Source organism: Hyposmocoma kahamanoa, unplaced genomic scaffold (genome assembly GCF_003589595.1).
Source record: "Hyposmocoma kahamanoa isolate Upper Pololo Valley unplaced genomic scaffold, ASM358959v1 92, whole genome shotgun sequence".
Classification (NCBI taxonomy): domain Eukaryota; kingdom Metazoa; phylum Arthropoda; class Insecta; order Lepidoptera; family Cosmopterigidae; genus Hyposmocoma; species Hyposmocoma kahamanoa.
In genome coordinates, this window is record NW_020654748.1 from 3852550 (window position 1) to 3863873 (window position 11324).

The 11324-nt window shown below is 38.3% G+C and overlaps 1 protein-coding gene across 1 annotated transcript; it reads left to right on the plus strand.

The window, feature by feature from the left end:
* Positions 1-117: 117 nt before the first annotated feature.
* On the plus strand, positions 118-9999 carry LOC113236648. The gene is made up of 4 exons (XM_026472809.1): positions 118-320; positions 6577-6703; positions 8331-8544; positions 9871-9999. The coding sequence occupies exons 1-4, from the start codon at positions 212-214 to the stop codon at positions 9997-9999; spliced, it is 579 nt and encodes a 192-aa protein (XP_026328594.1). The 5' UTR covers positions 118-211.
* The last annotated feature ends 1325 nt before the right edge of the window (positions 10000-11324 follow it).

Sequence of the window (11324 nt, forward strand, 5' to 3'; positions counted from 1 at the left end):
AGAGTAGTCAAGCAAGTATTGTCAAAAGCATATAAAACAACGATATTCCGTCTTGTTTTTACTTTTTTTGTAATTTTTCTCAACGCATAATTTATTTACCAAAACTGACACTGGCCCATGCTTGGTGGCTGCCGATAAGGGTAATAATAAATCGTCTAGTTATAGGAATCACATGACTCTATTGTTTTGATACCTACTTCTAAGTTCATAAATGAATTTGGTTCATCGGAATGCCAACCACCCTTTCGTGGTGTGGAGTGCATGTATTCTATGGCTCATTTCTATATTAGCGATTATATGGTCCGTAACTTTGTTTCTCGGTAAGTACCTTTTATTTTTTACTTTTTAATTACTTGTACAATCGGATGGCTCGGTGCTTGACCCCTTAGGGCACGTTCCCATTACGTCGTAATGTTTTATTTATCGTTGAACGACTGTTGCGTCTAGCCTGTTCCCATATCACGACTATCTGTTGTGATTGTGTCGTGGACTTTATTTCATCGTTGAACGACTGTCGCGTCTAGCTGTTCCCACTAGATCGATACGACAATTTATCGGTTCACGGCAGCCGCCTTATCGTTTGCACGACAGAATCGTTTACAGCTGCCATTATCTGTCGTCAGTGACGTTTTATTTATCGTCGAACGACTGTCGTTCTAGCTCTTCCCATTATCACGACAGTCTGTTTTCGTAATGTTAAAAAAGTCGTGAGCAACAGTTTATCGTGTTGTTCTATGTGTGAATAACATCATTTAAATATACAAGCTACGACACTTTAAACTGCACGATTATCTGTCGTCACCATGTTATAGGAACGCGTCGTTAGCTGATCTATAGCTTTTGAAAGCCTTCCTACACTATGAACTGAAGAGTGTAAGGGAATGCCAGCTTTATGGTTGAAGACACTGGATACTTATGTGACTCGAATTTAGTAGAGGCAAAGCTGCAGAGCCTTTTTAAGACCGCCGTAAAGTTGCTTGCTTATCAGTATTCTAAAGGATATTATATTCACGGAGAGTGTACGATGGAATTGCATAATTTAATTCTGCCTTCCCCGTTCCATCATCATGGGACTAGGCGTAGGCTACCACGCCTGTGTTGTGAATATTTCAAAGGTTATGATATATGGCGAATGGCAAAGGAGTGGAATTCCCTGCCTGCAGACTTGTTCCCTGAACGCTATAACTTGGGCATTTTCAAGGCGAGAGGAATAGGCACTGTTTAAGTGTGCATGCTACATCGTCGACCTCATTGTCGCTTTCCATTAGGTGAGATGGAGATCAAATGCGGACTTATTTACTTATAAAACAATGGCATTTATGTAATTAAATTGTCATTCACTATTGATGCAATAAGGAACTCATAATGAATTTTACGGGTTAAAGTTTAGTTTAACACTTTTCTTCACACTTATCTACTCAGAACCAATTGAACGGTTAAAGGTCAGGGAGTCCATTCAGAACGTTAAAATTACTCAGTTGTCGACCGATTTGATTTGACATCGTACGATTTCTTTTCATTTTTATACACAACACCCGAATCGAATGTCAAAATGTCGTATTCGAACCGAACCGAAATGACGTCACACCCGTACGAACTTCCCGACCGGCAAAGGCTACAAACGCTATTCAACACACATAGTTATCGAATGAAAGTTACCGAATGTCCTATTGTTTATAAAGCAAGAATGAATTTGGAAATCTCTTATTATTTTAAATAAAGTCTGGATTTTGTCCAATTTTATTAATTTATTTTAATGGAAGACTAATGCCTTCCTATATTTTAGGCCTTTAAAGTCTTAAAAACATATATTATATAGAATTTTCATTTTTCTTATAGGTAATCTATTTCACCGATTAACTCCGTAAACGCTGTTGGATAACGATATTGTATCCGAATCCGAGTCGAACGTTTAACTGAATAGCTCGGATAGCGCCCCTCGATTCGAAAACGATATCCAATAGAACGATTCGATTAAAATATCGAAGAGTTCTGGATCGGGGTCCTGCTATCTTAGCCCTTGCGCCGCTCGCGCTCCTTTGAAGTTACTGACTCCACTAGGGTAGAAGTATTCTTTTGACGGATCCGAACAGGCAGCCATCTTCCCACGGTGCGGGTGTTGGCGCCCGTGAAACCAAGCGCCGTGGGAAGCCAGCTTCAGGACCGCAACTTTCGTAGACTGATGCTTTGATAGTGAGGAATTTCATAATCAAATGTAGGGAATGTAAAAAAAAACCGACCTGAAAAGTTGACTTATCCGTTTTTGCTACGCTTTATATTAATTGGAATTATATTTATATATTACATTTGTGTACACACAACAAACAACAAAAACAAAAATACAAATCAATACAAAACAATAATAAAAATACAAATAAAAAGGACAAATTTAAAGATATTTTCTTCAAATTTAAATGAGACAACTAATGAGGTACCACCTCTTTTACAACAAAAAAGAATCACCGATATCGGTTCACAATTGTCGGAGTAATCGCGTAAAAAATACAGACGAATTGAGTACCTCCCGTTTTTCGAAACCGGTTAAAAATAAAATTAAATAAAATTTGTTATACATATTAATTGAGTAATAATACCAACCAAGCAAGCAAAATATATAGAAGCCATCAGAATGTAGTAGACAGTGTAAAGTTGCTAATCACATGGTTTTATGTATAAAAAATATAACCTACATCCTCTCCAATTGGAAATGTTCGATGAGACATTAATGTAGGTTATATTTTTTCTGTATTCAATCTCCAATTGGAGAGAATGTGGGTTATATTTTTCTGCATCTAATGTAGCAATAAACATGTTTGACGTAATTTCACTTATGCCATTCGTCCATGAGAGGTGGGTTTTGTCCGTAAAACCATGTGACATCCTCTCCAAAGAGGATGTGGGTTATATTTTTTTGTTCTTAATGGAGCAATAAACATGTTTGAAGGTCAGCTGCTTCGTCAAAAAATATTAATTCTCGCTTTCTTCGTCGTTATTTTATAATTGTTTCAATGGATTGAATACATGTATTTTGTATTAAGCACTAGTATAATGAAAGTATGCATACAAACATGTTACAATGTTACCTAGTGTGCATCGCATATACACCATTAGGTTTCTAACCCACATCCTTTCCAATTGGAGAGGATGTGGGTTATATTTTTCTGTTCTTAATGGAGCAATAAACATGTTTGACGTAATTTTACTTATGCCATTCTTCCATGAGGGGTGCGTAATTTTATTTTGATTATATTGGATATAGGTTATGGTATTACTGTACTATAATCACTCAGCTAGTCTATTGAAACTGGAAGGTTTCAAACTGTAGGAGACCGGTGTGGCTAAGGATAATCCAACTAACCCTGAGCCTCACAGAATGATTGTTGATACTGGCCTCGGTGGATTATATCAACAATTATCTTAGTTTGAGTAAAAAGTGATACTAAAAAAGTTATCACTCTTACGTGTCTGTGTATTCATGTTCATAAATAGAATAAAGAGAGGACTGAGTTTCTTTCATCCGGAATTGGAAAAAGTAATTAATTAATATTTGGTGGTTTTATCGCTCTTATGTCGCTCCTTGTAGCTATATTTATACATGTATCGATATATGTGGAACACCTTTTTCCGACAATTGATAATAACTTAAAAAATCAACTAAATAAACGAATCTGTAAAAGCAAAGGTATGCGGATTCATTTGTAAAATACTAAAAATCGATACTAATATCATAAACGACAACTGTTTTCGATGACTTTTACAAAACATAATAAATAACCAAAAATAAACTTTTAAGTTTATGTAGGTACTATTTGATACTTTTTAGATCTGTATTTTGTAGTAAGGTTTCACAAAAAAGACTTAATGGTTCCTATGGTTTAACTGCCTCCGTGGCCGAACGATAACCTTGCCGGACTGCCACGCAGAGATCCCAGGTTCGATTCCCGGGCTGGGAGAAATATATGTAAGGCCTACATTTATTTCTCTCGTGAGTTCGGGTGTAATTTGTCGTTGTATGTGTGTCCATAGCACCCGCGACACAGGGTTTCCCTTGTGAGGGGCTATGTTGAATGTGTGCGTCATTATTATGGTTTCGGATTTTCCGATACTGTCCTATTTAAAAAAAATACTCTGTAGGTATGAATAAATTTTATTATGCCTATGTACTCCACGGAAATCGCAATAAACTGTTGTTAATCGACTCCACAAATATGTGGGACAGCTGACAGAAGACTTTTTAATTACGAATTCAGAGGAGTTTTCACACCTTGAAATGTAAAGAAAAATGTTGGCTTTTGACCGTTAGAGCACGCGTTCTTTTGGGATTTTGATGCATCCTTAGAGTTCACGATTTATAGGTCTAATGGATTGAGTAAACGTTTTCGATCATTTAATCTTTGGTCAAATGGCATTCGATCTCAAGCAGGGAACCCGTTTTGAACATCGATATCCATTGTTTTTTTTTTATTTCACAAATGATAAGAATCAGAATCTATTTTGCACGATGACTTGTTTACACGCGATGCAGACGAAGTACTTAACAAAATTTTAATTTATATATTTACAAGCGTAAATAATCATTTGACAGCTGTTAAGTAATCATCGACTTATTTATAGTAGATAAGTAGATTAGAATTAAACAGATAACCTTGTACTAGTTTGATAATACCACAGGATCTGTAAAAGGCTTAAATAAATTACTATTATTGTATAAAACTATATAATACGAACTGGAAACCTAGTGGTGTACATGAGATGCACACTTCGTAACATTGTAACATGTTTGTATGCATACTTTCATTATACTAGTGCTTAATATCAAAATACCTGTATTTAATCCATTGAAACAATTAAAAAATAACATATTTTTTGACGAAATAGCCGACTTCTCGCAGTTCGTACCCCGCGCAACGTGAGTCGAAAGTGTCAAAAGTACTTATAAACGTTAGACTACTTGAAATTAAGTTCAAATGTAGTTAAAACTTAGTTAATTACTTCGTAATTTAATACATGTAAACTAGCCATGAGCCTTTGCACAATTACAATATTTTTGAGCAAGAGCAAGGGTTCTTTCAAATTAGACGCTTAAAGAAGTGTTGCAAGTTGGCGCCACTGTTGTGACACACGCGCCGCTTTACGGTCACAATTTAGTGAATTAAAAATTACTGAAGCGCTACAGACGCGGCTAGTGTTGGGTCATTCCATTTTGAAGAATGAATATTTTTCCGAATATTTTTTCTACATTTTTCCACATTTGACAGTCAACACCTCGGCTGTGAACTGGCATACTTTACACGACGAAGAACAAAATTGTTTGCGTCATATAAATAGCATCTGGTTTATTAAATGAAAATAAGTAGTGTATGTGTAATAAAAATGTTTATAAATAACGTATTTATTTTAATAAATCAAATGCTCTATAAATGACGCAAACAATTTTTCTTCATCTGTAAAGTTGTCAAAATTGAGATAGTACCTACTGATTGCCAGTTCACAGTCGACTTGTGAAAAGTTGAAGATACTGAACGAAAATGATGGAGCCATTAAAAAGATTTTTTTTACTTGTGTTTTTCGTTTTTATCCAAGCATTTTAAATCTCGATTCTCATTTTTTTCTGAATTTTTTCCGAAAAAATTTCCACTATTTGTAGTAGTCGCGCAATTAAATTTCAATCAATAATTCAATCAGATTAAAAAATCAATTCAATTGAAGTAAATTGCAATTAAATCAATTGCGACGCGCAATCGGGGCCCCCAACCGGGGCCCCCAACCGGATCCCAACAGGCCCCCCGTCTGGGGCCCCAACTGGGTTCCCAACCGGGGCACCCAACCGGGCCCTCCAACCGGCCCTATAACCGGGGACCCCAACCGGGGCCCCCAACTGAGGCCCCAGCCGGGTCCACCCAACCGGGGCCCCCAACCGGGCCCCCAACCGGGGCTCCCATCTGGGGCCCCCAACCGGGTCCCCCCAACCGGGACCCAACCGGGCCCCCGACCGGGGCCCAACCAGGCCCCCATCCCGGGCCCTCCAAATGGGCCCCCCAACCGGGCCCCCCAACCGGGCCCCCAACCGGATCCCAACAGGCCCCCCGTCCGGGGCGCCTACCGGGGCACCCAACCGGGGACCCCAACCGGCCCCATAACCGGGGACCCCAACCGGGACCCCAACCGGGCCCCCAGCCGGGCCCCAAACCGGCCCCCCAGCCGGGCCCCAAACCGGCCCCCAGCCGGGCCCCAAACCGGCCCCCAACCGGGTCCCCATAACCAACGCCCTAACTCACCCCAATATGCCCTATAAATTTATCATAATTGTCAGTTTTAATTGTTAATTGTTAATCAAAAACATTGATAAGATTGAAAATTGATTAATTGTTAATTGTAGATATTTGCGATTAACGATTGATCAATCTTTAATTGCTGTTTCGCAATTGACAATTAATTAATTGTCAATCTTTAATTGCCAGAACAATTAAATTTTGCCCAACACTGGCGCCACTGTAGTGCTTCTACAAGCGTCTAGTTTGAAGGCGCCCCAAAACCGTGAGGCACCTGTATTCATTACTCTTTGTACTATTTCAGTTATTGGTGACCTTCTGTATATGACTGGGACGGATATCGTGAACGCTGACGTCTTACTTTCGGGAATTATCTTGCTTCCAACTAGTATGCAAATGTTGCATGTGATTGGATATAACAAGAAAATTGAGTAATAGTTGTTTTGTGATGTTAAATTTACGTTTTTTTTTGTCACAGTTGACTTAAATATAATTAGAGCTTTAAATCGTAAAGATCTGAAGGGCACTGCTGCTGAGCCTTTGATACCTTTGATACTTAAGTTGACAAGTCCCATGTGCCTGTAATTTCACCAGCACCCTTAAGTACCGTTCAAAACCGGAATGCAGTAAGGCTGCAAAATAAGTAAGGTGTCAGTACTTCCCTGGATGAACTCTTTTCATCCTCCGGTACCTATCCGGAAAATAAGGTGGTTACTGTACGTGCACCCGGGGCGGCTCACCCGAGGTACTATGCTCTCGAGAACCGGATGAAGTCCAGTGATAGAGGCCTGTGACAAGCCTGTACACTTTCTGGATCTGGGGTCAGAACCTGAACTTATAAGAACTTATAATCAAAACTAATGTCAAAAGATATGAGGCTGTTCAGAATTTTGTAGTCGTTCCGATAATGACTAACAGAGAACACTGGCGGAGACTGTAAAACAGTACTATGGTGATGGTTCGTCCTTTTCGTCAACATATTGGAAATAGAATCAGAGTAGTTTATAGTTTATTAGTAAGTACATGTATCTTGTGATCATTTTCTATAATAAACATTATAGAAAATGGTCACAAGATACATACGATAGTTTTATGACACCTAGTGGGAGCGAACAAGTCGCGTGGCTGGTATTAAGCGACACGCCTGTACATACAACTGCAGTGCCATTCAAAGTTATAAATCGCAAAGATCTGAGGGAAACTGCCATCATCCTGTGACATAAGTAGACAAGTTTCATGTGCCTGTAATTTCGCCAGCAAAATGTGTGTTTAATGAATAAAGTCCTATTATTTACTTAATCTTTCCCTAAGCATCTGTAACTAAATAAAACGAGATTCGGCTAAAGCCTCGATGTAAGGGGAACGATTCCTTTGGTCTGTTGGTGTCTATAGCCAGTTACAGTTAGGTCGTAGAAACGAACCCACAATATTTGCCACGGCTCCGAGTTACCTAGACATGCGCCTTGCCATAATTGGCCAACGTTAAGTAATTCCCTGCACTTTAAATAGCTGAGCAATAGAATTCATTCTAGGGCACTTCCCAGAACACCCAGACCAGAACCAATTCAGAAAACTTCATTTCCCAATTTGGTTCAACCGGCAATCGAACCCGGGACCACGTCATTCAGCGCCCGCAGTATAAACCGTAGGGCTACCGTTGGCGAAATAGTAGTTTATTTTAATAAAGTTGGTTATTTTTGTAATCGTTTAATACTTACATTTCAATACCTTATTTCCGTACAATTCAAATGATTGCCTTCCGATCTTCGTACAGCCTATTCTTTTATACTAGATTTAAATGGAGGGCGTTTATTTTTGTTCTTTTCTTACCTTCTTCAACCTTTTTAGTAAATTGCAAGAAAAAGTGGAAAAAACGTTGAAAATTAATACAAATTTTTTAAAGTGTTTTTTAAATCATCATGAAAAACCATCATATGGCGCATGTCTAATAAATAATAAGCATATTTGTCACTTCAAATACGGGGAACACAATATTTTAATGAAATAAAACCACCCTAATTCCAAATACAATTTGTTCTAAAGACATTTTTTTTGCAGAACATACACCAAAGTAGCATGTTGTCCACTCTGGATTTGTCTAATGTGGAGCGTGATCATCAACTTTTGCGGCATAGTGTTGTGTTTCCAGAAAATTGCCATTGGCAGATGTGTGTGCGAATCGTCTATTAGAACTAGCATGAAGCTTTATAGAGTTGCACCAAAACACAAACGTTTTATCGATAGTCTGCAGTGGTACATGAGGTGCTGTGGGGTAATTTCAGCACGTTTTCTAATATTGCTTATGTTTATTTTATAGAATATCATGATGTTTTCTACTATGATATTCATATATTTTTTGTGAACATACTTCACCAATAGTTTGTTGTTATTATTTATGCAAAGATCAAACAAAGAAAATTTCCCTCGATCCGGCTGGTTCCGAACCAGCGTATCTCGCCACACGGGGCTATCGCTCTCCCAACTGAGTCGCGATCGATTCCAGCCGTATCGATTCGATCGATCAATAACTTAGGTCTGATCGAATATCGATTCTTTGTGTTTGTTCGACTTCTGTATCAATAATAATTGCAAATTTATTTTAAATTATTGTTTTCATCACACTTGCTCGTATGATAGTATATTTTGCAGCAATAGTCGGTATTACTGTCATACGGCCGGTAACGGTTTTTTTCTATTCCTTCGCTCCTCCTGTCGAACGCGGGCGAACTGCCGGCTCGGCCATTGTTACCACTTAGCGCCAAATTAATGCCGCCAATGATATTATAACTATTATGCTCACTGTCGCGACCCCAAAATCGCTGGATTTTTAATTTTATTTATTAAAACTTATATGAATACAGTCAGCGTTACTTCGTTTAATACTAGTCAATAGTCATAGACACTAGAGAAAATATAAATTTAAAAGATTTTTGTTTCATTCATACGTAAAGTCAATGCAAAAAGTTTTAATTCTCAAAAATAAATGATTATTCTTTAGAGAAGACTTTCTGAGATATTTCAAATTTTGTAAATATAATAAATTAGTATGTTTATGGTATAACGTTCCTTCCTTCCAACTTAACCTTCTTTTAACTTCCTCGCAAGTGTGATGAAAAATATAGTATGCCACATGGGCGGAACAGTCCTAGAAAGAAAAAAACAGGAATAATAACTTAAAAAAAACCGACATCAAAAGTTCTTGGAATTCCACCTATTTGCCAAGTTTTAATGAAATCAGTCCTCGGAAAGAGCGCGTAACCGGATTCATATAGTAATTTGCCACACTTATAGGTGGAATATTTTCTTCAAATTTAAATGGGACTGATAATGAGGTACCCTCTTTCCAAGAAAAAGAGAATCATCAAAATCGGTTCACAAACGCTGGAGAAATCGCGTAACTTACACACAAAAAGAATACAGTCGAATAGAGAATCTACGCCATTTTGAAGTGGGTTAAAAACGATTTATAATAATTGCAACATTTATTTCAGTATACAAACACCTAGGTACTCATGTACAACCTACTTAAACTGATTTAATTCAATGCATATTGCTGTGCCTAATAATTGGTTAGTTAATACTGTATGTTTTTTTTCAGCTGAAGTCTTACAGAGACTGGTTTAGTGAAGATTGGTACGATAAAGTAAGAGATTACGAATGGGATCCTGAAAATAAGGAACTTTCGCGCGCACGTACAAAGCAAATGGATAGTGTGCCGTTAAGGTAGTAACATCTAAAAGTTAATGTATATATAACTGCCTCCGTGGCCTAATGGTTACCATGCCGGACTGCCACGCAGAGGTCCCAGGTTCGATTCCCGGGCCGGGAGAAATAGTTGTATGGCCTACAATTATTTCTCTCGTGAGTTTGGATGTAATTTGTGGTTGTCTATGTGTGTGTCCATGGCACCCGCGACACAGGGTTTCCCTAGTGCGGGGCTATGTTGAGTGTGTGCGTTATTATTATTATTATATTCAGATAGAACCGATATTCGCTACCGCTGTGGGTATTAAAATTACCGCGTGGTAAACTGCTTATAAAGCGCTACAGGGGCGCCATTATGGCGCTGCAGGCGCGCCACTACGAAATTTTCATATACATACTTCTAAATATAAGCGCAGCTGCAGCCCCACTCTCGTGCGTGTAATGCCTGCGCCATTTTTTGGACTAAATTGTATGCAAATTAATAAAGAAGCGGACTGCGCGCCACAGACGCGATACTGCAGAGCTTCAATTAAGGGTCAAATTTGAAGACACCCTTAGTTTTAAAGAATGTCGAACAGAGTAATAAGAGTCGTATGGTGAAAGATTATGTGGTCATCCTTTTTACATGAAAGGATGGATGTTAGTAGATTTATAAACGTGGGAAGAGGTAGACCTCGATGCACATGTCTCGATCAAATTGGGGATGTCTTTAAAAAGTTCAGGTTAAAGGTACACAGAAAAATAAGGCACCTATGAAGAAACTGACGCGATTGAAGGAGGTGATAATGGTTTTTCAGGAGCGCAGCAAGTAGAGATTTATGATCTGTAACCTAACCCAGTGGGAGACAGGCGTGGTTGAGTGTATGCTCACGTAAATCGTATATGATACTTATTAATTTAAGATAATGTTTTGCTGAAGTTTTTAGCGAAACGAAATACCTTTATGAACGTTTAATTTTCTTCTTGCTGCATAGATTGCAATATTTGCTATCGTGGTGAAAGGATTTGCCAATCGACGTAGGGTACCGGCTGCTGCTCAGGGTGCCCCTCACGTACTCGTACAAATAAGGAATAGTACGTCATGCATACCCGATTGTGCATGTTGCGTAAATCGTTTAACAAAAGTGTAGAGTCTGAACTCAGTATCTGTTTATTCGGGTTATTAAGATTTACTGATCAAAGATGGTGGGTGATTGATTATTGAAAACAAAACACATTTGATCAAAATGGAAGTAATTTAATTTGCTACTCCGCGAACCCAGTGAAGGTTAAATCGTGCAAAATAGCTGCGCTTGTGTTGAATATTTTTTCATGCAGTTAATTATCCTTAATAAAATAAATAACACA